Below are 26,484 nucleotides of genomic sequence, written 5' to 3' on the forward strand. Positions count from 1 at the left end.
TCTAAGACCAGATTCTGCAGGTGTTTCAGATAAGTCTTTAATGATAAACACTTAGGCGACTCTGGAGAAGAGTAGTCTACAGTGTTCTTCATTTCTTCCTGCACATGGAATACAGCATTATAGTTCAGTTGCTGAATCTAAACACATTTTGCCATTAGTTCTTCTGATGTACCAGCTTCATCTACAGTTACATGAGCCAAAACATAGCATTCTACCAGCTATTAGGGAGAAAATTAACTCTGTCCTAACTGAAACCAGGACGCAAACATACAAAGGATAGAAAATTACAATAATGGAAGCAGATTCTAATTCTTCTTTTATGTGATTTGAGAAACTGATGTTCAAACATTTAATAAGATTATCTCTGCTTTAATTTAAGAGTAAAACAATAAAGAAATGTATATAATTCCTTCTTCTCTTTGTCAACTACTGTGATTTGGAACACTATTTTCTCCCTGTTTTCCCCCAGAAAACGAAGTCATGTGAATTTGTTGAAAATTAATATATTCTCTTACCTCAAAAGGCTAACTCTTTTCTCTTTACTGAAATAAATTTATGTGTCTCTAGTCTGTCCTCAAAATAAGGAGAGGGTGTTTCAATGTTTTCATTATGGATTTTTGTCCCAAAAAATCACCAAATTACTAAAAGATCTGAGCAAATAACTTAGTTAATCATGCTTGTTCCTTTTTTCTTTTTTTTTTTGTTTGCAATTACTTTTTCCAGTGTAGTGTTAGTACCCACTAATATTTTGCTTCATGTAATTTCCAGATGAATAATTTCCTTCTAATACTTTTTTCCCTCAATTTAAGACAATAAGTAGCTTTCTCTGTTATCTAGATAAGGTTTTCTGATATATTTTAAAAGGTAATTTTCCACACATTCCATATGATAATACTTATTTTCTCTGTAAAAAACATGTGTTCAGCTGACCTGAAGATAAGGCTGAACCAAATAATTTTGAGTATCTAGAGTGACCTCATAAGCCAAATAACTGCCCCAAATTGCATCTTCTTTGACCTAAGGCATAGCTTAAAAAAAACACTTACTCTTGGCTTACTAGTAAGGTAGGATTCAAAGCAAGCTTCAATAATTTGTTCTAATTATTAAACATCTTAAAACATGTAACCTCTTTCTGGACTTATTTTGTCTAGCTTCTACTTTGAATTATTCAGTCTTATTATTTTTCTTTGCAGTCTGAAGCTGTTGTCAAAAGATTTTATATAGTTGAAGTGACAAAATGTCACCATCATCTGCCTGAGGGGCTGGGCATAACTCTTGGAATCTTTCCATATAAAGAGATTGTTTTACTGCATTTTAGCCATTTGCATGGATCTTCTCTGAAAACTTTGGAATTAATTCTGAAATTATTGGCAACAGAATAAGACACATAACTTCTTCTAAAATTCCCCTATTTATTTGTCTACTCGTAAGGGAATCCTGTTTTGTTGAGTGCAGCATTATACTATGGTGACAGGCTAATTACCTACCAAGATTACAGACCTTCTGGAGACAATGCTTTCCAGAAGAGTATGATCCAGAAGAGAAGAGTATGATATCTATTAAGACATGCTGTTCTCTTGCTAATCAGGATCACTCCGTGTTAGCAACGTGTTTTTGTTATTTGTGATTCACTAACTTTTGCAAGATAAGTGCCTTAGGAGAGATTACTAGAAACTAACTCAAATTATTGACAAAATATATATTTTTTTTTTCAACAGAGATTATAATTTCATCAAAGCAAGACCACTTTGGCAGGACATAATTTTCATCGATGCATATGAGTTAGTTTTCTCTTTCCTCTGTCAATTCATCATTAGTCAATACCTGCATTATTTGTTTTATTCTGTAGGTCCCACTTCAGCCTATAACAACTTGGACTATCCTTTGTAGAGTTTTAAGATACTGGAGCAGTGTTACCTTCCTTTCTGTTCCTTTAATGATTCCAGTGGTCCAAGACACTAAAATTCATATCAAACTGTCACAAGGCTTTGACCAATTTCTCAGAAAACTTATATACAAAATTATTTATAACAGCTTGTTCTAAAATACCTAACCATCTATCAGCCTCAGAGATTGATAGATACCAAGATGCAGTAAAGCATTACTGCAGAAAAGCGTTCAGCATTTGTTTTTGTCACCTGTTCCCCCAAAACAGACACAGAAAGTACATAAATATTAAATCAACACCTACTGTTTATACATTACTGACAATACTATTTCTTCCTAACAATAAACTAGTATCACTACTAGATTTCCTTTGGTCCTGATAAACTTAAATGTGTCTTATTCCTACCCTACTCCCTTCTCTTATCATCCTAGAATGGCAGAATAATTTAGGTGGGAAGGAACCTCCAGAAGTTGCTTAGGCCAAATCCCTGCTGAGAGTAACTTCAATCATATGAGATTGCTCAGGGCCTCGCTAGGCTCCAAATCATCCTAACTTCTGCTTTCTAACAGCTGTTATCACATTCTCCTTTTCTCTGTTTTCAGTAAATGGCAGACAGAAAAAGATTTTTGGTTTGGTTTTAATCAGGGCAGCCTGTAGATTTCTGGTTATGCAATAATATTATTAAATAATTCCTGACTACAAATTATGAAAATTTAAGCACCAGTATGTTCAATAGTTCTTTTTTGTTGTTGTTGCTGTTTAAGTTGAAATTTCTAAAAGTTAGAGGTTAAGAATGTTCTTGTATTGAATGTTCTTGTTCTTGAGGCAGGACCTCAACATATTTTATCCAGATGGAAGTCCTCCATTGTCCTCCACATTGTCCTCCACTGTACATCTTCATTTTCCTGTGTATATATCACAACTACAACTTGAGTTCATCATCTTGTTTCTAGCATGATTTGATGGTCTTCTGCAAGCATCAGGAAATAACTTTATACTGATTACTTGCTTCATCTCTCTCTAACCTGACAGTAATCCCTTAAATATTCATTTTCTTTCAAGAGGTCACTGACAAGAAAGAAAGAAAGAAAGAAAGAAAGAAAGAAAGAAAAAAAGAAAGAAAGAAAGAAAAATATAAATGCTATTTTTGAGAGTGCTCCCTCTTGAATTTTGCCTTTCTTAAGAAGGCTGTGATGGTTGAATTTAGTGCTCTAGTCATACCAATCTTTCCAACAGGATTCAGTAATATATAAGGTTGAATTTATGATTATAGATGAGCAATTATAGTTCTTTTCATTTAAAACTCAAGTACAACCAAGGGAAAAAGGGCTTGACCGACTGTGCAAAACACAGTGATTTTGCATTAAACAGGTGGACTTTCTCTCTTCTTTATATTCTTTCACACTTTAAGTGCAGTGATCTTCTCACCATCATAGTCAATCTGCCTTCCTGAGTTTCTCTTTATTGTAGTAAAGAGCAAGCCATACATTCTTGTCAGTCTGCTCCACATAGAAGGCAGACATCATTGCATTACATTATTTATGCACATTTCTGCCTGTTCTCTTCTTTGACTTTTGGGACTGATAAGATTTTTTAAAAGATCTTTTAAATGTTACTGCCTGTTGAATTTTTTGATTGTTAGGGTTATTTGGAAATGAACAAAGAGGTCTAATTAGTAGAAGAGCTTTAACACTTTAGTAACCACCAGATGTCATTATGGCAAGAGTAAGTTCCATTTACCTGAACATAAATGCTATTACTGCAGTTTTTGGAAAAGTGCTTATTATCAGCTGGGAAGCAGTATGTTTTCATCACTGTTCACAGTCTCAGGAAAGCAATTTTTCCTTTTTTGAGAATAATTTTAAGCCTATATAAGCACACATCACATGTTGCACACCTTTTAATATAAATATCTACCTGCCACAGGGAGTTCTCTGAAATCTATTTACTTTGACAACTCTTCAGACCTCTTGTCCATATACTCAGCAAGAAGTTATAACTTCTACATCCAGCCACATGAGGCCACACCACATTTGGATCCAGAAATGATCACATACAACTGAGTCAAACAGCTACTTTCCATATGCCTCAAAAGCAGGTTGTAAAATAAGCAATTCTAAATGCCTATTCTAATTTCACACTTCTTTGTAGTGTAAGTCATTAGTTTGAATACTTGATAAGTAAAGCACTGTCATTTCCACAGTTCAAGGAAAGTACTAGAAGTGACTTTACAACTGATACTTTGGTTTCTTGAAAGCCATTGCTATTGCAGGATTTCTCTGCTGGAACTACTTTAGGACTTATCTTTAAAATGGTGTTAGATGAGAGGTTTCATGAATCTGAATGGCAGCTCAATGCAAAAGTAATATATAATCTATTACAAAAAAAAAAAAAATTCGTCTGTTACAAAAAAATAAAATACAGAAAACCTCTGTATAAGGGCTCGCTTTATGCCTAGTTCAGAGATTACTCCCGTCTCCTGAATATGATCATTACAAAAATCACTACCTCCTCTGCAGAAATATAAATATATATAACCTGTAGAACTGTGATAAAATGAATCAGTTATTTGTTAGTGAAAAGCAAGCAAATGGATCACCTTACAAACTCTGCTGTCATTTAGAAATACTTGAACACAGAATTAAATGTTCCAGTCGCCAATAATGCCAACACTTTCAGAATTCTAATGTGTGAAAGATAAAACCATCTTTAGTGTTTTAAATGTAACAAGAACTGCCAAAGCTCAGCAATTTCAGAATCACAGGATCACAGAACAACAGGAAGCTCAGGAGATCATACAGTCCAGCCTCCTCCTCAATGGTGGGTCAAACCAATGTTATTTGTATTATTAAATTCTTTGTTTTTCAGAAATATTTATTTGTACATGGAGTCATGCTCAGTTCAACTCGGAGGTTATAGCTCTCTGCTTCATTGTTATTGCTTTTAAAGCCTGAAGAAGGATTTGGGAAAAAAAAAAAAAAAAAAAGTAACAATAAATGCATACTGAATTAAACAGGATTAAAATAAAGTCTGCTCATCATTTTTGGTTGATAAGGGAATCTAGTGATTTCAGCCAATCAGTATAATTTTGCTGCTATTACTTCAACTTTCTACAGAAAAAAAAAAATAAATAAATAAAATTAAAAAACAAACAAGATTATAACTGTGGGCTACATTTGGAGAATGACAGAACAGCTGAGGTAGGAAGGCAGTTCTGGAGACTGTCAAGCTTAACATCCCTGCTCAAAGCTGGGGCAATTCAAGGAGGTTGCTCAGGGCCCTGTCCAGTAACATTTGTGAATTTTTCCCAGGATGGAGTTTACACAGTCTTTCTTGGTTTTGTCACCTTTACAGTGCATTTCACTTTGTGCCCATTGCCTCTAGTCCTGTCCCTGGCACCACTTAGAAGAGCCTGGCTCTGCCTTCTTTACTTACTTCCTGCATTCATACTCATTGATTCAATCCCCTTGAGCCTTCTCTTCTCCAGGGTAAACGTTCCAAGTTTTCTCATTGTCTCCTCACTATACAGATGTCCTGATCCCTTCATCATCTTACTGGCCACACCAATACATCTGTGTATCTCTTGTACCAGTGAGGTCAGAGCTGGAGACACCAGTCTGCATGCGTTCTCACTGGGGTTGAGAAGAGGGGAAGGATCACCTTCCTCAGTGTGCTGGTGGTAGTACGCCTAATGCTGCCAGACTCCACAAAGCCTTTGGGCAATGTGTTCCAATGTTTCACTGCTCCCATGATAAAGAAAATTCTTCTTCTTATCTACTCAGAATTTCCTTTGTTCCCTCTTTAAAGTGCCATGTTTAGGATATTAGTTTATGCTAAAACCAGGCAACACATTTAAAACAGGATCTCATTCATGCATTGTGAATATAGTTCCCATTTTTTATGGCTCCAGATATTCGAAGTATATTTCTAAAAAAAAAACAAAACAGATAAACTTAGGGTCAGATGGACATATCAGAATTTACAGCTTGTAACTTCCAACCAGAATTGTAAGATATTTGTTCCTGAAGGAGGAATACTTTTAAACTTTTATGCAGAATCAAGAATCTATATCCTCATCCAAGCTATAAAAACTAACAAAAACAAATCACAGGATTAGAAATACTGCCAAACATCAGTTTTTAATTTTGCTTGATTTCATCTAATTATACATACTTTTATAAATACTTCAATATTCTTAGCTCTGATCTGCATGTTGTGTCATACTTTTACAGTGCTGAATTTTATGTTTTATGATCAAAGAAAATATAGAGATACCGCCATGGAAAAATAAATAAATAAAAATCTGGAGGTTCATAAGTGTTTGTTTATACATAATCAAAGTGTCATAGTGTCAAGGAATTAGCACCGAGAGGTAAGTATCTTCAAAATATGGGTATACTTAGTCTCTAAATTTACCTAAAGAAAGCTTAGAAAATAGTAAAATTCTTTTTTATTAATGTCTGGGTTCTAAAATATTAGAGTTTATATACCTAGGTTGTTTATGGAACCATAAAACTAGAAGATTTTTGGTACATATTTTGTACCAAGATTTTGGTACATGTAGAATACTTCTAAATATGATGCCACAACTCTCTTATCTTTACCTTTTGGTAAAATAATGAACATTGTGATTGCTATGTTAAGGTGGTGAAGAATCACTGTATTAATTCTCAAAAATACTTGCTCTGAAGTTCTGAAAATTAAACGTAATCAATACCTGAATTTTATAATGTTCTTCTCCTTTGAATATTTTTTGAAACTTATTCACTAGTTTATGAATAAACTGAAGTGTTTTTTGTTGTTATTGTTGTTATATATATATATATATATATATATATATATATATATATAACATTCTCCAGTCACTTGTTCCTTACAAACAGATAATTTGACTGCCCTGTGCTGAATTGATTACAAAGAATCCACAGTCTTCATCTTCTACATGGATGTAAGTTCAGACATACCACATGTCACATCATCAAGATCAATCACATGCTCTTTAAATTATATCTTTGGGAGAACAAAACACATTTTATTCCTTTATATATTACCTAGAATCTTTTTTAAAATGAGCCCTAAGCTATAATCAATAAACCAGGTATTTTGTGGTTTTATCCTTACTATGTGTTTATACTGTACAAGGTAACTTGAAGGAGCATGGGGAATACACACTCAGTTCTAGACCACATTGAGTATCCTAGTATTTAAAAGTTAAATACTGCAAGAGCAACTTGTGGGAGCCAGGTCCCAGAAGAGGACTCCGGACTCTTGCATGCACTTAGCTTCTTTATACAATGAACTAGAAATGACAGTGGTGTAAAACACATTAAACAAAAAACAAACAAAAAACAACAACAAAAAAAACATATACTACATGTAAACAGGGCGCATCTATGTCCCACTGCAAAATAAGGCTTCTAAAAGTTTTGTGTGGCCAGAAGAACAGCATGTGAGGGACAGTGATCCCATAGCCTACTTGTTATGGCACCCAAATATGATTTTGATTCTCTTACAGAAGAAACTATGTAAACTTCTGGGCAAGTGCTCTGACTGCATTATTGCAATAGTCATAAATACCAGTATCTCCTGGCCACTTAATCTGCTGGAAAGATCTTACAGAAATACAATGCATTTTATTAAGGCCTATTTCTATTATTAAGTAATAGCAGACTGTATCAGCTAGAGCTGGTCTAGATAGCATACACAAAAGCAGATCCATAAATGTCCAGCACCTGGAGCCAACTAAGACAAAAAGGGAGCTGACTTGTGCATTTATGCATTCCTAAAAGCAGGCTAAAATTCCATGAAGGGGATTTTTTTTCAATCAGTGTTTTGGTCTTCCATGTATAATACTAGCTTAAATCCTCAGTAGAAGCATACGACTTACTCTGTACTGAGCCCATAAAGCTGTTATAACAACTTTGAAGAGATTTCTCCAGATGACTATTAGATTGCAGAGCAGGAAAAAGGATTTGGCTAATAACTTTTCATTTTGTTCATTACAGCCACTTCCACAGCAGCCGATTGTGATGGTAAAATTAGAACTGCAATTTTATGTATGGTGATTAAGCAGAACAAGCAGTTGCAGTATGATGAAAGAAAGACATGGTTTCAGAAATACCTGGCAAATACTCATACTCTGAGAACATCAATGTTTTTTTCAGAGTTATGGAAAACAAAGTTAGGCACTTAAGCTCACTGTACAGCACACAGGGAGAGTTAAGGGCCTTAGGATGGGACTCAAACACATCTGGCATACTGGGGCTGGAGGTGGTTAGAGCTGGAGCAATGAGCCATTACAAACTGAGGAGTGCATTTGAAATCCCACCCTCCTCAGGGTTTAGGCAACAGACATTATAACTCTATGCTCTCAGGGACCAAAGCATGCTCTGAGAATGTCTACACTTCACTGTATTTCACTCTTTTCAGGTAAACCTGGAGCATGGATATATGGCTATGCTTATTTTTCCATATGTAGAATCATAGAATTGGTTTGGGTTGGAAGGGACCTTAAAAATCATCTGATTTCAAGGACTCTGCTATGGGCAGGAATGACACCCACTAGATCAGATTGGCCAACGTTCCATCCAGCCTGGCCTTCAACACCTCCAGGGATGGGGCATCCACAGCTTCTTTACTCTGAGGTTAGCAAGGCAATGACCAGCCAAAGAATTTCTTCTTAATATCTAATCTAAATTTACTCTCTTTTAGTTTAAAACCATTTCTCCTTGTCCTATCCCTACACTCCCTGACAAAGTGTCCCTCCCTAGCTTTCCTGTAGGCCTCCTTTAGGTTTCCCCATGTCCTTCTTGTGCTGGGGACTCCTGAGCTGAACGCAGCACTCCAGGTTGGGTCCCACAAAAGCAGAGTAGAGGAAGAGAATCACCTTCCTTGCCCTGCTGGCCACACTTTTTTTGATGCAGCCCATGACATGGTTGGCTTTCTGGGCTGCAAATGAAAAAAGCAATAAATTGGGCAACAAATTCAGGCAGGATTTATACAGTCTCTTGGACATACAGCTAAGAATTCCGAAGTAATACAATCCACATATTCTCAGTAGACATGAATCATCAAATTTACTGCACAGTGCCCTCTCCCCTTTACAGCTATGCTAAGGATGTCCTATACTGTGTGAATTCATTTGGGGTTGGAGATGCAAGCTGTCTTTGCAAGACAATTACAAGACCATCTGCAAAGCAGTGGAATGTTGGGCAACAGCATTTAAAGTTTCATTTTCCCAGTTCACATAACCAGTTGAGCCATTGAACTAACTAGGAAATTATGCCCTGTTGGTTCATCTGCAGGAACGAACATGAACTTTTAGACATAAAAATAAAATGCTTACTATTCAAAGGAACAGACTGCAAGCCATGACTAATTGGCAACTTGTTTCCTTTAAGTCTTCCTAGCACTGCTTGTGGCAATGAAAAACTAAAAAGTTAAGAATGAGCTGAAAAGAAAGAACAAACCACAGAATTATTTATTGTTTTAAAGATTAATACAGAATTTGTCTGTCTTGTTTTAATGGTTTAAATAAAAATAAAAATAAAAATAAATAAAAATAATAAAAATAAAAATAAAACACCTTTTAAGACAATGTAAATAGCAAATTCATAAATCTCTTATTGTGGTCTAACCGTTAGACAAATTAATAGGAGAATAGGAGACATGTCAAAGTAGTGCAAGGACATTTTTTACAAGGGGAGACCTTATTTTATAATTGCATATATGCCTCATGCAACCTTGAGTGCAATCTATGCATAAGGTGACTATGATAATTATAGTTCCAAAATTGTAGCTTGAGGTCTTGATCAATAAAGGTGGACGTGTCAGGAAGTGAAACTTAGGGCCTCATAGCTGTACTTCTCTGCCATTTCCTCTAAAAAATAAATAAATAAGTAAATAAATAAATGAATGAATAAATAAAATCTGCGTTTTCTCTTTTATTACCAAGCTAAAAACAACATAAAGAGAGGATTTTATCACATTGTCAGGAAGACTTCCAAAAGTAAGGACACAATTGCATTGGTCACAAGATTTTTTACATTATCTACTCAAAGAACTCATTATCAATGTTAATGTTATTTTGAAGCAATATCAGTTTTGGCAACTGCCACATTACTAAATTTCATTAGCTAAGACACAGGTATCAGAAAAGATTTCATGAAGGTCACTGATGAAAAATCAAATTTGCCTGAAGACACATTTCTTCTAGAGTGGTCTGATCACAGGAAATTTCTTATCACCATTATCAGTATACACAAATAACATACAGGCTCCTTATACAACAGTAAGCTATTGGTTTCCCTGATCTATCCTCTTTCTGATTTGCAAATCAGATTTTTTTTTAATCTTTTAACTTCTCATAAGCAAGCAGAATATTGTAGATGAAGGGCCAAAACAGTTGGAGAGTAGGAAGTCAAAGGAAGAAAAAAGTCAAACAAAGCTGCATACATAGTACCCACCTAGGCATGTCAGCCACATTCCTGACTGAAAATTAATTCTGATACAATGCAAGAAAATGCAACCACATTTACCTGAAATGTAACACTGCCCCATCAGCAGTAAACTGAGCCATCAGAAGGAGTGAAGACAGTTTTCGATAATTCTAAATATCTGTCTATATATGTAAATATATATAAGCCTGTAACAATCAGCACCAACCTTAGTCTTCACATCTTTCTTTAGTATTTGCTTTTCATTTTGTTAACAAGACCTAAACATAATACTGATCGCTATTGCTTGCTCAATCACTCTGCTTTTCTCAGTAGGATTTAGAGTCTTCAAAAAATAATCAATAAAAATCTGCTTACTTAAACAAGTCTTTGGATTGATCTTTTAAATTAAACAATAGACATTAGGAAAATAATCTCTTTAGCATGATTATGTCTTTATAAAAAACAACAACAACGATAAGGAAAAATGAAACAAAAACATTATGAATGATGCAAGTCTACCCCACTTTCCCAGAACTGACTTTTTCCTTGCAAATACAGAAATCTTAAACAGAATAGTGGATCTAGTTTGGGAGTTTGTTTACAAATGCAAAATGCAGCATACAGCTTTTGATTTCTAATTGTATACTGTTTCAAATTGAGACTGTCATAGATCTTTTACAAGCTCTTATTTTCCAAATGGTTATGACAAAGAACTTTCTTGGTCTGTTTTAAAGAACGAATTAAATCTTTCTTTGTGTCAACATGGCAATGTTTAATAATGAATACAGCTCTAAAGTACTTCATGCAATAATTTAGACTGCCTGGTTGGAGATCTTTCACTCCCCCAGCCATATATTTTCTTGTTTCAGCATCTGAATATTGAAGGATTTGAATGAATCTTTCAGAAGCTGTGCCACTAATCTTTTTACTTTTGGAAAGAAAACTGACATAATGAATCCACCTCCTGATACATATTGCACCTTCACAGTAGCTTAATTATAAGTAGCCAGAGAACTTTCATAGCTTAGTGTAGTATCATAAAGCAAACAAAGCTCTTGGTGGTTATGCTGTCAATCCTTCTGTAGCTTATTAATCAGCCTGTGATATGCTGTACATCGGATAACATATAGTCTAATGGACTTCAGCAAAACACAGAAAGATGAGGACAGAACTTCAGTGGGGAAATGCTTTCCTTTTTCTTTGAGAATTAAGAACAGAATGTGACATAATTTAACACATAGCTCAGAAATCTCAGGCTATTCATTTCATAAAAATGAACAAAACCAAGGCAAGAGAAGAAATCAAATGAAATCTGGATTTGTAACTCCAGTTAGAAATTATAACAGAGAGAGCCAGGAAGAGCTTCTCAAAGACAGTTAAGAAAGGTACTATTCTGGAATTATTCTTCAAGGAAAAGTTTAGACTCAGTTACTTAAGCTTTCTACAGTTACGAGTCTCGAATGTGATAAGAAGACAAAGAAAATGTCTCAGAACAAGTCTGAGCTGAAGAGTTGTGTAATGTATTCCTGTTCTCAGTGTAATGTTAGGACCAAACCTTCTTACTCCAACTATGGATTATTTCAGCAGCAATTTTGTATGCATGTGTTAGTGCTTTTCCAACACAGCTTTAAGGCTTTTAAGCTGCAATGATCATAACTATTTTCCCTGACTGAAATTCTGGTTTTGATATCTGTGATAACTAAGGCTAAAGGAAATAAATGTGTTTCCAAATCACTTTAACTTCAAATAAAGCACAAGTATGCCTTGTTTATCCCTTTTTTTTTTTCTCAAGATGGGTTAAAACTTAGCTGATACCAGGGGAAAGCGTGCAGCAAGAAGTACTGCTCTAGAATGGTACCCCAGGAATCACTCTAGAGGTATGGAGCACTGAGGATACCAAGAATTAAGACAAATACCATACTGGTCATAACGGAGATGAATCATATACCAAGAGTGCTACAGTGCACTAGAGAATCAAGCCCTTTGAACAGCCTCTATTATAAGAGGATTTGTACTTCAGATCTTACTTTTCCATAAACATGAACAATTTATTACTTCTTCAATGGAACATAATTAAGCTTTTTCTGTTTTTAAAGGCCAGAAATATTTTATTTCAATTTCAAAATTAGATTGTGGGAGTAATAGTATGAAGCAATACATTTTTTCATACCAGTTTTGCCTTGAGTTAGTTGGTGAAAGGAACTGGACTGAAAGCAGTCCCAAGGTTTTCCAAGGTAGCTACTAAGACAGAAGTCAACAAGCTAGTCTTATAGAACATACCCAAGCTACCTTTCAGAAACAAAATAAAGCAGTTACTCCAGCACACCTCGTACCAAAATTACCAACTCTGGCTTTACAGAAATTCCAGGTATGGGCTATATTTGGGGGATCAGTGGTTAACGAAGATGGAAACTAGATTTTTGGATTTTAAATGTTGCAATAATTACAGAAATACAATAGTACAATCTTAAGATTTTGAGTAAATTAACATTGATGGCCAAAACACAACTAAAAAGTGACAAAATTATTGTATTTTTAGGAAGAAAGGTAGTTTTCGATCATTATAAACTACAAAGCAGAAGAATCATATGCAGATGGGCAACCAATTAGCATCTGATTTCCCTAAGCTAGCTTTCAAATAAGAGACAAAAAAAAAGATTTGTGTAAAGTCAGATACAGAGAAAAATGCAAAGGTGATCTCAAAATGTAATAGTGCAATTGCTGAGAAACTATAATGTTGCTCCCACTCAACTATGGGAGACTTTAAGCCACATCTATGGTTCACAACGTAAAAAAAAAAAAAAAAAAAAAAAAAAAAAAACAACTATATGATTAAAGCATCAATGCAACAGGGTTGACAGAACTGAGAACAAAATCCAAGATTATCGTTAATGGGATTTTAGTGTCACACAGGTATATCCCCACAAATCATGTGTCCTTTCCCACAAATAGTCAAGAGGAGACACACTGACCATCTATGGGTTAGATGAAAATTTAGTAGCACTACCATCCAAGTGTCTTGAGCCATACAGAAAACAGGTACTAGACAGATATAAAGTACTAGAAAAAGCACAGTGAAAAAAAATATCTCAGACCTGGAAAATAAATCACCATATATCACAGTCTGCCTCATCTAGCATAGCAAAGATGCCAAAACACAAGCTGATTTTCCAAAAAAGAAAACCTTAGGTCTGTCTATCATATCAGGGCAGGGAGCAGGAGAGAAGGAAGAGATACAATCAAAGCCAAGCATCTCCTCAGAAGCACCTCCAGAAAAAGCAGCAGCAAGCAGTAATAAACCACCCTAGGAGGACGTGATAGAATACCTCTTGCAGCAATGACTGCAAGGGGCAATACTGAAACATTTTGGTAACTGAGCAAGATTCTATTTGGAAGGTCCACACTAGTTGAGGGGCTGTGAAAACCACACAAGACTCCAATGTCTTTTACAGAAACTACCAAATAGAAAGAAATAAAACCAAAACAAAGATAAGCACAAAGATAAGACACATGAATCTGATAAAAGTTAAACAGGTAAAAAAATCCAAACAGACATTGTTTACTCTGATAATATACAAAATTGGGTGCTGTAAACACTTTACCAATTAATTGAGCTAGGAATAAAACAAGATTTTATGTTTGGAAAAAACATCAATGTTCATATGTTATGGCTTTTTTGTGTGTTTTTTTTTTGTGTGTTCCCCCCCCCCCCCCTTTCTTTTTCTTCAAGACGATGTAGGCTGAAGGAAAGAATATCTGCAGGAGAGGGAGTATCTGATGTATTCAGAATTAAATGTGTTTTCCCAAATGCAGGGATACTTCATAGCAAAACGATACCCCTGCTTTTCCAGTACCATCAATGGGCATCCTGGGACCAGAGAGGCTCTCCCATGAGAGCAGCCCTGAGCCAGAGACCCAGGCACTTCCAGACCAGCCTGCTTTGGTCTCGTGCTGCTTCCTCTGATTTTTCAGAAATTTTCTAATTAGCTCTATTATAAAGAACATAATAGAAAAGAACTCTGAAAGTGTTTGAACTGGGAGAGGTAAATATTCCTCTGCTGCTAGCAGCTGGCAGAAGCGATTTTGTGGCCAACCTGCAATGCAGATGAAGCATTTCCAGATCTGTGGAGAAACACATAACAAATATTTTGCTGCTGCGGCAATTCTAAGCACAGGTTGTCAAAGGGTTAGGCATTCCAGCTGATGTCTAGTAACTGTTTGTCAATGATTTCAGAATCTACTGCCCTTAAGCAGGGAATCTTGGAAAAAAGGCAAGTATTATCACCTCTCATTTCTGAATTTCCAAAATTTTCTCAACTTTATTGTACCACAGGTTTTTTTTAAGCATTTGCTGTGGAACATGTGAATAACAGTAGAGTTGTCCTGAAATTTTTGTTAAAGCAGTATTTAAGAAAATTTTTTTTCTCATTTTTTCAGTTTAGTCCCATTTAAATTAAAAATTTAACGGAGGACATATAAATAAAACAAATAAAATATTAATATGAGATCTGTGTAGAATGGATCATACACATTTTACATTATTTAGAACTTACACATGATTCAGGCTTCACCATAAAGCCTTCACACATATAACATGAATGTGAATAAATCAATAAACACCTTCACATAAAAACAAAATTGTTTTTGTTTTTCCAGAAACAAAATTCTCAGCAAATGTATTTTGCTGACACCTTTTTCATCCAGACCCAGAAATAGGAAAATAGGCAAATTTTCTATACCGAATGAAAAGGTAATATGTGACTAGCTCAAAATTTAAATCCTGTATTTCTATCTTCTAACAGGATTTCAATGAAATAAGAATTAAAAAAAAAAAAAAAAAAAAAAAAAAAAAAAAACAGGAAGAGGTATTTATTCAACAGTATGCTTCATAACAAGTTTTTAAATTTTTGTTTACTTTTTAGACCATCACCTATTTAATCTGCATTATTGATTCAACACTGAACAAACATGTATGAATAAATATGGAAAAACAGACAAGAACAAAACTAATAAAAAAGATATTTTTTGCTTCAGAACATGCAGGTCAGAGTTAGAATAAAGATACAGGTTCAGTATGATAGCTTTGATATTATTAGCAAACTGATATTATCAGTTTGGTAGCTTTGACCTAACTCTAGAACTTAATTTAAATACTTTCATTCACATTTTATGTAACAAACTGAACTTGCTGACTTTAGATCAAATGCAAAAACAGTGTACACTGTCATTTACTGTTCTCTCCAACAGTAGAAATACAAGACAAACGAGATGAAAAAGAACAGCTAATCATATTTAAATTAAGTGCATACTGGACAGAAGCCAATTTCAAACTGAGAGAAAGCCAGATTAAGCCAAGTCATCTCACTGTAAATCAGTCTCATACATTTAAACAGAAGACAGAAAGAAGTGGAGGGAAGGTCCTGCTACATCTTGCAGGGCATCTGCTATAGAAGATGTGCACTTTTTACCATACCTCAGTCTGGACATTTTCTGAAATTTTCAATTTAAACTTCATGAAACAAACTTCTGTGATTAACAGTGACTAATGTTTCCGCTGAGGTACAACTGAAATAATGCACCAGGAATCAACATTGGAAAAAAAGAACTTTCACTACTAAGTTAATTCTTCTTCTCTGGGCTTGTCCCCACAGGTGTATGGCAACATTCATTTCTCTAAGTTTGAGGATGAATATACAACTAACTTCCCAAGCCATAATCCATCCTACCTTGCACATGTACACATCTGTGCTACCCACAGAGACACAGTCTAATTAGGAGGCATGATACTGCTGATCTAACTCCCCATGCATTTTCTTCCCCAGCAGCAACCACGCAGCTTCAGGAGGGCTGCGTCAATAACAGCAAAGCTCCTGCTGGCAACGTGTATCAAGGGGAGGATTTGTAGAACTAAAAGGTCTCTCTCCCTCCAAATTCAACAGAGCCTCTCTCAAATGAGGAGAATCTTCACATGAAATTCTACCTGAAGGTCAGTCCTGCTGTGTTTTCTTCCTGTTCAGGAGCTCCCAGGCATTTCTATGATGAAGAAAGCAAAACTTCCTTCTGTGCACAACTAACTCCCGAAAGCAGGACCAGAATGTCATCCGGTTTGCACCTTACATAAGTCCTCAAGAAGTGTTTTCCCTAGCACACTTTGCCTGTTAAAATTACAACACCAGCAAAGAAAGTCTACAAAATCCCTCCAATCCCAGGAGATAAAATAGGAAAGCAAAGAAAACAAAAAACCAGTGATAATAGTGAATTGAGGGCTGAGAAGCCAAAGACTCTAGTTTTGTGGTGTGCTGGGTCATATTCCAATGGGAGACTGGCCTGTTCAAATGGGACCGCCTGCATCTCATAGATAGAAGTAGCTAATCTTCTTAGCCAAAGACTAGTTTAAATGCCCTTTTCATTGCTCAGACTAATGATACATGGAAATTGTGCAGTGAAGGCAAAAGTAGCACAAACTCACTGTGCTGAAACAAACGTGACAAGGAACGTGATTTTTTTTTTTTTCAAAATGTTTATGTGCCCATGCCAGAGCTCCAAGTAACAAGCACGAGGATTTAGAAAATCCTGACATTAACAAGAAGAAACATGATTCAGTGGGCAGTATAGAAACCTCTGAGATGGTTTGTGTTATGGAGGTGTTAAAAAACACTAGCTATAGGCTGTATTAACATGTACTTTAATGAGTAACAGAGCCAACAAATAAAGTCTGTTTTCGTATAGTGTGTCCTAAAATTCTACACACAAAAACACCTTAAATCCTGCTTCATAATCCTCTGTGCTTTACCACTTGTCCACATTTTCTCTGCTTTTTTCCACTGCTTTTAAAATTCTCAATGCAATCAGTCACATTCTCATAATCAGCAGCTGGACAAGAAGCAACAAATGTAATGGCAGGCTCCCAGTTACCTCCATGCTCATGTCACAGCCTTTCCTTCATTTGGATCCCTCTCCCCAGCAGTTCCTTTATGCAGAAATGTGTAGAGGCTCATAATCTTTGGGAAGTTCTTTGTTAAAATACGGTTTTGGTTGGAGAGTGGTCAGAAATTATCAGGAGGAACTGGCAATGAAATCACATCAGTCTTGTTTCAGAAGGAAACCAAAGGCTAAGAGCATCAGTGATTTCCATTAATTTCATCAGCAGTCTTTCTGGCAATTCAGGTATTGGATCTTGAATGCCTATGAACTTCTGTGATAATATAACAAATCTCAGGGTAGGCTCTTTAATACTCCATGACATCAAGCTAGAGAACTAAAGGAGTTTCCCTTTCTATGATGAAGCTGCCCCATGTTAATACAGGAGACTTTTTTGCCAGAAGTCCAGCCCACAAAGTGAGCAATACATCATGATTAGAGTACCTACAGTTTTCTCAGAAAACGTTCCAACATGAGACTCTGAATCCTAAACAAGGTTTCTGTGTTGTCAATGTCATTATGATCTAATCACTGGACCTGTAGCAGTTACCTGTCTAGAAGCCAGCAGTTATGACTAGATTACATTAAATATGTGGAGGGAGGATATTTCAAGGAAGTGGTAATATTTATACTGATTCTGGAAGAGGCTTATTTCCAGAGTTGACAGAAAAGATAAATGAAGCAGACTGTAAGAGAATGTAAACATCACAATAAAGGAAAAAGAAAAATCTCCAAAGTGGAGAAGTAGTTCAACAAATTGAGAGAGGTGGCCAGTTTGGTCAAAATCCTCATCCCATTTAAATTCTTATGTTAACATGGCAATTGGGAAACAAAAAGTGACAGATGACAATGGAAAATAGGTGAAACAACAGTCTAAACAAACCAGACAGTTTTGACAGTATAAGAAATTCACATGGAAAGATAAACAGCTGATGGATAGCCTGAAACAGAAGAGGAAGACTGAATTATGAACAATCTCCTCCATTTTGGACAACCTGGATACTATCAGGAACGTATTGGTGTATAAAATAAAATACATAACTAGTCATTTTCAGTGTAGTGCAGATATTGCCAGTGATTCTTCTTTACACTGCTTAATGGCCTCAAATATTCATTGAAAGGGAATGGAGATAAGATGAATGCTGAAGAATTTCATACTGAAGTATTTCCCTGACAGCAAAGAAAATGCCCCATGTTACACCTTCAAACCTTTATGACCCATTGCCAGATACAGAGAATAGTATTAGCACTTTATAAGCAAAATGCCAAAGATTCAAACTGATTGCACACCACAGATGGGAGATCAAAGCCGTAGCAGCAGTCCCCAGCCTGTGTTCAGGCTGTCACTCAGCAAAGTAATGACTGCTGGCACACAGGAATGGCTCACAGGGAAGCTCTCAATTTTCCAGGTTTGAGAAGCTAAGGAATGGGTATATATGCCTCTCCTTCTAAGAATGTGTGTTCAGAAACAGGTTGTGACACCTAGCATATCTCAGTGAAAGTCATTAAGGATGAAATAAGTATTTGCTGTCTAAAACAACTTGCTTTTTCCACAGATTCAAAGAGCACCATTAAAAAATCATTACTTTTTTTACAGTAAGAGATAATTGAATCAGCCAGCAGCTGAAGACAGCCGGTTGAGAACAAAATCTCCCATTCTGTTACTGATTACAAGTAAATCAAAATTTGTCAAGATGGGAGAAGAAAAGTACCTTCTGTTTAGACACAGTATGAAAACAAGACAGAACAAGGCACCTTCAGACTAAGACTGTTAAGCTCTGATAGTCTCCCTTATTTCACACTGTTGCGGGGCACCAGTGAACTCAATTTATCAGTGAAGCAAAAGTCACTGTACTTCACACAGTGAAGTAAAGACACTGCCTTTATCAACAGAACGCAGTAAGGAGTGTACAGACCACAGCTCTTTTGCAGAAAATTATCTCCCTTTCCTCCCTCTCATCACTATTATACATGTAGCATTGTTTGAGTAACAAAGGCAATGTAATAATTTCCAGCACATTTGTATTTTTTTGCCTTTTATTTGATTTCTTGTTTTTGGAGACTTTTTACTGGAGATAATAGGGAAGAGGCAGAAATGAAAAAAAAAGAGAAAAAAAGTTTCCCAAGTGGAAGAAAAACAGTTAGACAGAAACTTGGAATTCAGGGCTAAAAGGCTTCTAGAAAAGTTTTCCAGGCATTCGGCCTTGTATCTGATTTGCTAAGGTAAATGTTCTGTTGTCCTTCTTTTCTTCCCTATTCTCCCCAGTACTCCCAGTATTCTGCATTTCTCTTGCAGGGAAGACAGTCATCACTTTGCACAGCCACAGGACACCTGCGTAAATCAGATCAAATCAAATATTCCTGCTAGGGTTAAGAGCTCTGTGTTCACGACTGCCTGCACCAGAGAAAAACAATGGAGTCAGACATCCAAATGCAAATCCTCTACTCAGCAGTATGATGTCACCTTAGGTTTTGTCTACATACACTGTTTTCCTTCTTCTAGATTGCAACACAGAATGACTTTAGCATGATCACAAATTTACATAACTATTTATGGGAGGTTGCTCTGATTCTCTGAGGTGAATTTTCAAGCTTTAAGGGAGGGAGGACAGTCCCGTATTTTTTCAGGCTGAATATTATCTCTCCACTACCAAGAATTACAGATTTCTGTCTATTCCATCTATTCAAGTTACATATTTAATCAAAGATGTTCAAGACAGAGGATTCTGAGGAGTGGAAGGATTTATACTTCGTTTTCCCACTATCTTATACATCATATTTTGCAGATATATGCTGATATATATATGCATACACGCTGATTTGCAGATACAAATATTGCTGTTTCTGTATGACACGACACTTCCACAAACTGTTTCCATTCTTGCTGTACCATCCACTAAGCTTCACCACACTCCCCAGCCACACTATCACTTGTGTTCTTTCGTCATTCAATCAATATACAAAAACCTGCCACAAAGTGGAATTATGCCATGTGAGGATTGATCTAGTGCCTGCAGGACACTGAACCCAAGCAACAGAGAATCCCTTGATATACTGGTATCATTAATAACATTTAGGATTTTGTCACAGTTGTAGTTGTTAAATACAGAAAAACAGATGCTGTCTGGTAGCAATGCTTCATATCATTATATAAGTTAACACATATATTGACAAAGTCAACCATTTAAAAGCAACTAGAAGCTTTCTAATTGCCTTTACTTATTGACTGAGCAATTGCATTTAAAAAAAAAAAAAAAAAAAGATTTTCAGGCTCTAGCAGGCAGAACTTGAGCATAAATTAAAAGGATTTGGCACAATGAAATCCCATTCCTTAAAACAAGCTATATCATCTGGAAGTTCCATGTGACAAATTCCAAAATAACAGGGCTCCAGCCACACATTTCATTATAGCCCATGTACTAGGCCATTTTTTACAGAGTGGTAAATGATAGTTTCAAGCTTTCCCTTCCTTTCCCAGCTCTCCCCAGAGATATTCTATTATTTTGTTTCCATAGTAGAACTGATGTTTTTCACATCAGAAAAAAATAATCCTGAAGCGTAAAAAAAAAAAAAAAAAGTCTGATATGACAAGCATTGCAAACACAGTTAACAAGCTACTTTAATTATCCTCCTAAGAATTTCCCATTTGTACTCTGATCATCATCTTCTTCACAAACTTAATTATGCTTCATTTGTTCATTCTGCACTCTGCTCAGTGAGTATTCCAGGTGGAAAAGAGGGATCTGTTTGTAAGTGAAACCTCAAGTGATTGCTATATATTATTATTTTATCACTCTGCTACACAATATATATATATATTAATAAAGCAAGATAAAAATTATATCTTTGGGCAATACAAATATTGGGTAGGACGCCGAGGTTTTTCCACAGCTGAAAAACAAAACTTGCTGCCTGCATTGCCTGAACAGCTATCAACCTCAAGATCATTACTGGGCAGATGACTGAAGAAATGAAGAAAATCATACTGCTATCATCCGCATTTTAAAGATTAATATTAATAAATTCTGATTCCTCAGCAGAAGAAACCTTTCCATAAACTTGACCTTTGAGAAAGTCAGAAAGAACAGCTGGGAATAAATGTGCTCTGTGAGTCAAATACTGAAACTCTTGCTCAGTTACTACTTACAATTTATGTACTCCTAACACTTTTAAAGTCAATAGGAATTATTGCATTATGATTGAGTAGAGACTGAGTAAAGACCCCAGTGTACCATAGTTTAAGGACTGACAAGTTCCTCTACCTTGTTTAGAGCTGAGATTTGCTCACCTAGCATGACTGAACTTTTAGGTTGCTTTTTGAGATACATCAAATTAATTTTAATTAATTAACATGCTGAGATGAACAACTGTTGTCCCACACTCACATATTTTGAGCACAATGCCATGCCTTGGAATCTAGTACTATATAAAAGTGGCTGTCTTTATTTACATGTAACTGCACTGACCTTCAGAATGGTGGTATACTAATTACACAAAATGTTAAGCTTAAAAAGCATCAAACACTAAGGTTCTAAATTAAAAAAGACAGATGAACAAAATATTCAGCATTTGAATATAATTCATTTCATGTCTTACCTGAACCAAATTCCATCCCTTTAGAGATTCAGCAATGATAGAAGTAACTGTTGCACATACGCCACCGAAAACCATCAGATGATTAGGTCCATATTTTATTGCATCATAGAAGGCTTTGAGTCCTTTTGCATTGTCACACTGGGGAAAAGAAAAAAAAAAATGAGAGAGAGAGAAAATATTCACCATCACAAATAACTTAACGAACTAAGAAATAAACAACTGGGTAGGGATAAATTTGAGGGGTTGCACAGTATAAATTGAACAACATATAATATCTTATGGCCCAGATACGAATAACTTGTGCACTCTGCCTTGGACACGCTGCAGTAAAAGAACAGGAAACCCCCTCCTCACATCATTAAAACCCCTTATGTCTTCCTTCCAAAGCAGAGCTGGGACATCCGAATTTTGATACTATCTTTTGACAAAGAATAAAAATAAATAAATAAATAATGAAAAATCATTCTGCATTCAGAGCTACCATTTCCCAAGGCAAAATTTGGAATGTAACACTAGATGTCAGCAGAACTTTCATAGTTGAAGGAAAGTTTGACATTACCCATTGTGTCTCTTTGTAAAGCAAGTTCCATCTCTAACAAGACTTCTAAGAAACTTGTTCTTAAAATCCATGCTCAGCACTCTGTCCAAAATACATATATATATAGATAGATATACATATACACGCGCGTATGTGTGTATACACATATATACTAAAGAGTCTGTCATTTAGAAGGAGAACACAAAGCCTTCAAAAAATATCAAAAGAATATTCTAAGAGTATTCCTAGAATATACTAGGAATTAATTTGTCTGCTCTAATAGCTTGCCCTGCTTTGAGAAGAAGACTGGACTAAATGACTTTCTGAGGATCCATTCAACATGACTTGTTCTGGGATCTTCTGATAATTAGTTTGGCAATTATTCAATTGCATTAATAACTACATCGTTTATTTTTTTTCAATTTTAAATAACCATACCATAAATTGTGACCAGAACTGACAATAGAAATAAAGAGTAAGACTCAGTATTGCAAAATATTTGAATATCAGTCATTGACTGGAGTAGTATTGATCATTCACAATAATTTATGTAGTCCCATCTTAATTCCTGAGCTTGCAGCAGTGTTAATAAAACACGTACCTGAAGTTCAGAATTTGATTCCAAACTGTAGTGGAAGTCTGCCTACCAATGGGCTCTAATGGTAGGTAGCACTTCTCTAGTAGCAGACACTTCTTTATCTTCCATTTTGAAACAATATCCTCTGCCCTTTTTTCCCTCCTCTACAAATTCTTCCTCATAATCTTTACATGAACTATTTTTTGTACACCAACCTCCTATGTTTCATTGTAACTATTCAATAAAACAGTTCGCTTACTATCAGCATCCAAGTAGTAATTGTTTTGCGTTCTGTTGAAAGAATAAAGATTTTGCCTAAGAAGTTTGCAAGCTTATATTAATCTTCTTACTGAATTAATATGCTAAAAGAAAAAGTATTCTATTTGCATGCTACTTGCCAGAATAGAATTATTCCTCTTACTTCTTCAGAAGGATACAGATTATTGCTGCAGAGTTTAAAATTGCATAATATAGAACAACTTTTTCTTTCTTATTAAAAGAAAAAAAAATCAGTATGGCAGAGGCTCCCTTGTCAGTTTGATGGATCATTGGCAAGCTCATAATGTGTAGGAATCAAGACTGTGATCAGGCAGAGTCTTCCATCCTTACACCTCCACCCCTTACTTAAATATCATTTTTTTATTCCCAGTGCAGCTAAATATTCTACTACTGAGGGGTCTGGAGAACAAGTCCTATGAGGAGCAGCTGAGGGAGCTGGGTTTGTTCAGCCTGGAGAAAAGGAGGCTCAGGTGCAACCTTATTGCTCTTTATAAGTACATTAAAGGAGGCTGTAGCAAGGTGGGGGTTGGTCTATTCTCCCACATGCCTGGTGACAGGACGAGGGGGAATGGGCTAAAGTTGTGCCAGGGGTGTTTTAGGTTGGATATTAGGAAGAAATTCTTTACTGAGAGGGTTGTGAGGCATTGGAATGGGCTGCCCAGGGAAGTGGTCGAGTCACCATCCCTGAAGGTCTTTAAAAGACGTTTAGATGTTGAACTTAGCGATATGGTTTAGTGGAGGACTTGTTAGTGTTAGGTCAGAGGTTGGACTCGATGATCTTGAGGTCTCTTCCAACCTAGACAATTCTGTGATTCTGTGATTCTTTACTTCTATAAGCAACCAAGGACTCTAGAAATTTAAATACAATATGTAGAAACTGTACTTAACTGACATTTAGCCAAATCTTTGCCCTCATTCACCCCACCATTTCAACCTGCAGCAAAAGAGATTATTGACTTGATTTTCTTACCAACTTAAAATCAGAGAATATAATTCATATTTTTGCACTATGTCATATGTTTTCAGTGTTTCACTGAATAAAAGTTTAAAAAGAATACATATATGAAATAAGAAGGACGTTGATAGTAAAATAACAGTTGGAAGCTGTAGCCCATGAAGTGGGTATACATATAAGTTATGGAGAAATAAAATTCTGTATTTTAAATGATAAAGATGTACAATCTGTTATCTGAAGTATACTTCATACTAAAATTTACTTTTGCATTACAAAACTTTTATGCATCCTTTAACTACTATTTGCCTACAAAATTTTTTCTCACTGTAGTAAAGTCACTATATGCAGTTACAAGGACCACAGTGTGTAAATTTGCTGGGAAGTTCAGATTGCTATTATAAACAGGGTTCCTCTTTCTTATTTATTTGGTCTCTGCATGTTTATAAAGACACTTTCATGAAAACAATACTCTTCCAGCCACTCATCATTTCTCCTTGGAAGACATGCTGAAAGCTTTATTTGTCTTTCCTAAAGTATAAAGGTTTGCACTGCAGAGATATATTACTGATCAGTCCAAAGTACGTGTGGGGTTTTATTGAATGAGATTCAGTTACAAGCCTACCATGTAGCCTTTTAAGCCACCACAATTAATTAGAAGAGTCAGTCTGCTCCCTGAGCAAAACTGTAAAAATGGTCCAAAATGTTTCCCAGAAATGAAGAAAAAGGATTTAAAACTGAGGATGGACAAAAAGCTGGACAGAAACAAAAGGAAAAACAATAGAGATGGAAGAAAGCAGACTTTCACATTTGTTTAATGTCACTTTTCACAACATATACTGTATATAACATTCTTTCCTGCAAGCAACAGAACAGTCCGTCACAAGCATTAAAAAATAATCATTCAGATAAAGATAATAGCTCTACTGAGACAGAGAGACAAGCAGTTAGAGAAGGTTTCTTCCTGCCTTTAGTATGGGAAATTCATCTTAGTAAGTTCCTAAAGCCCTTTTATAACATCACTTTTTCAGAGATCCCAGAAGACCCTATTGCTGCTCACCATCATCTATTGCCAAACCCTAATATATCCCTAAATGTGGGCAAGGTTGTTGAAAGACAAAAAGATCAGGCACCACAGAACTGCCCAGCCTATAACCAAATGAGTTCTTGAGTTGTTCTCACCAAGTGATGGTAACTAGATCCATGAGCAATGCTACATAGCAATCTAATTACAATACAACAAAAGCTTGCATAAGAACTTAAATCCTTAGGGGGGGGAAAAAAAAAAAAAAAAAGAGGAGGCTACAGGGTAAGTCACATGTAGATGACAAGAAACTGACTTGGTTATTAACTGGAGCATGACTAACAGCAATGAAGGGGAAAGAATCCCTCATAAAAAGTCAAACACTTAAACAATTAAAAATACTACTCAAAGGAGCCAACGTGGCTTTTGCTAGATAGTTTCGCTCTTTCACTTAAACTGTCATTAACATCTCTATTTTGCTGAGCTGAACTGCAGCCAGCTCACTTTTGACTCATATATAAAAGGAGACAGATATGCCGTGTGGTTGATCTTGACTGCATGTTGAGATACTGAGGATGGCTGCAATGCATTTTGTCAGAGAAATCTAATACCATAACTATAACTTCAAATACATGCGATTTAGTACATGATACAATTTTCTTTGGAGGAAGGGGCTGAGAGCTACTCATCCCAAACATATCAATTATTGTGCTTAGCCTCAGTCAGGAGCCAGTAATAATCCATGTACAAATAGCAAACAAAACTTTTAATGGATAATTACATTAAATGCATCACTTAACACAATGGCTTGGTAGAGATTGCATGCACAAGTCACACCAGGAAATCACCAAGCAGAGATGTGTGAGTTGTCTCAACTTCTCATTGAGACAAAGACTTATTAATATCACAGATGATGCCTTACAAAGTCCATTTTGAAGAAAGCAGGACTACTTATTTTAATTATGAAAAATAGCCAGATGAACTGCTGCATAGGAAAGGAGTTGAATGAGTTTAGGGATTGAAGTGCTGACCTTTCTGAATCCTCTTTGAAGGAAAGGCTGACAAATAAAGACAATCATCATCTATCAAGAAAGGAATCAGAACAAACAGGGAGAAAGTACTGCCTGAAGGGTAACAGATGCACAGGGATAAGAAACCTCTCCGTAGAGGACAGCACAGCAGCTGAAAACACAAGTGAGACCTTCTAGTTTACCCAAACAGTAGCAGGTCATCCTTCCTCTCTGCTGCGCAGGGCTATATGAAAAGCACAA

The 26,484-nt window shown here is 35.8% G+C and overlaps 1 protein-coding gene across 3 annotated transcripts in view; it reads right to left on the bottom strand.

Annotated features, from left to right (window-relative positions):
- GABBR2 (gamma-aminobutyric acid type B receptor subunit 2) overlaps positions 1–26,484 on the bottom strand; it is a 520,678-nt gene that overhangs the window by 391,167 nt on the left and 103,027 nt on the right. For all 3 annotated transcript variants that reach the window (XM_027451831.3, XM_072034868.1, XM_072034869.1), the window contains one exon: positions 21,844–21,981. In XM_027451831.3, the coding sequence (XP_027307632.2) occupies positions 21,844–21,981 (138 nt within the window). The remainder of the gene's footprint in view (positions 1–21,843; positions 21,982–26,484) is intronic.

Source organism: Anas platyrhynchos, chromosome 2 (assembly GCF_047663525.1).
Source record: "Anas platyrhynchos isolate ZD024472 breed Pekin duck chromosome 2, IASCAAS_PekinDuck_T2T, whole genome shotgun sequence".
Lineage (NCBI taxonomy): Eukaryota > Metazoa > Chordata > Aves > Anseriformes > Anatidae > Anas > Anas platyrhynchos.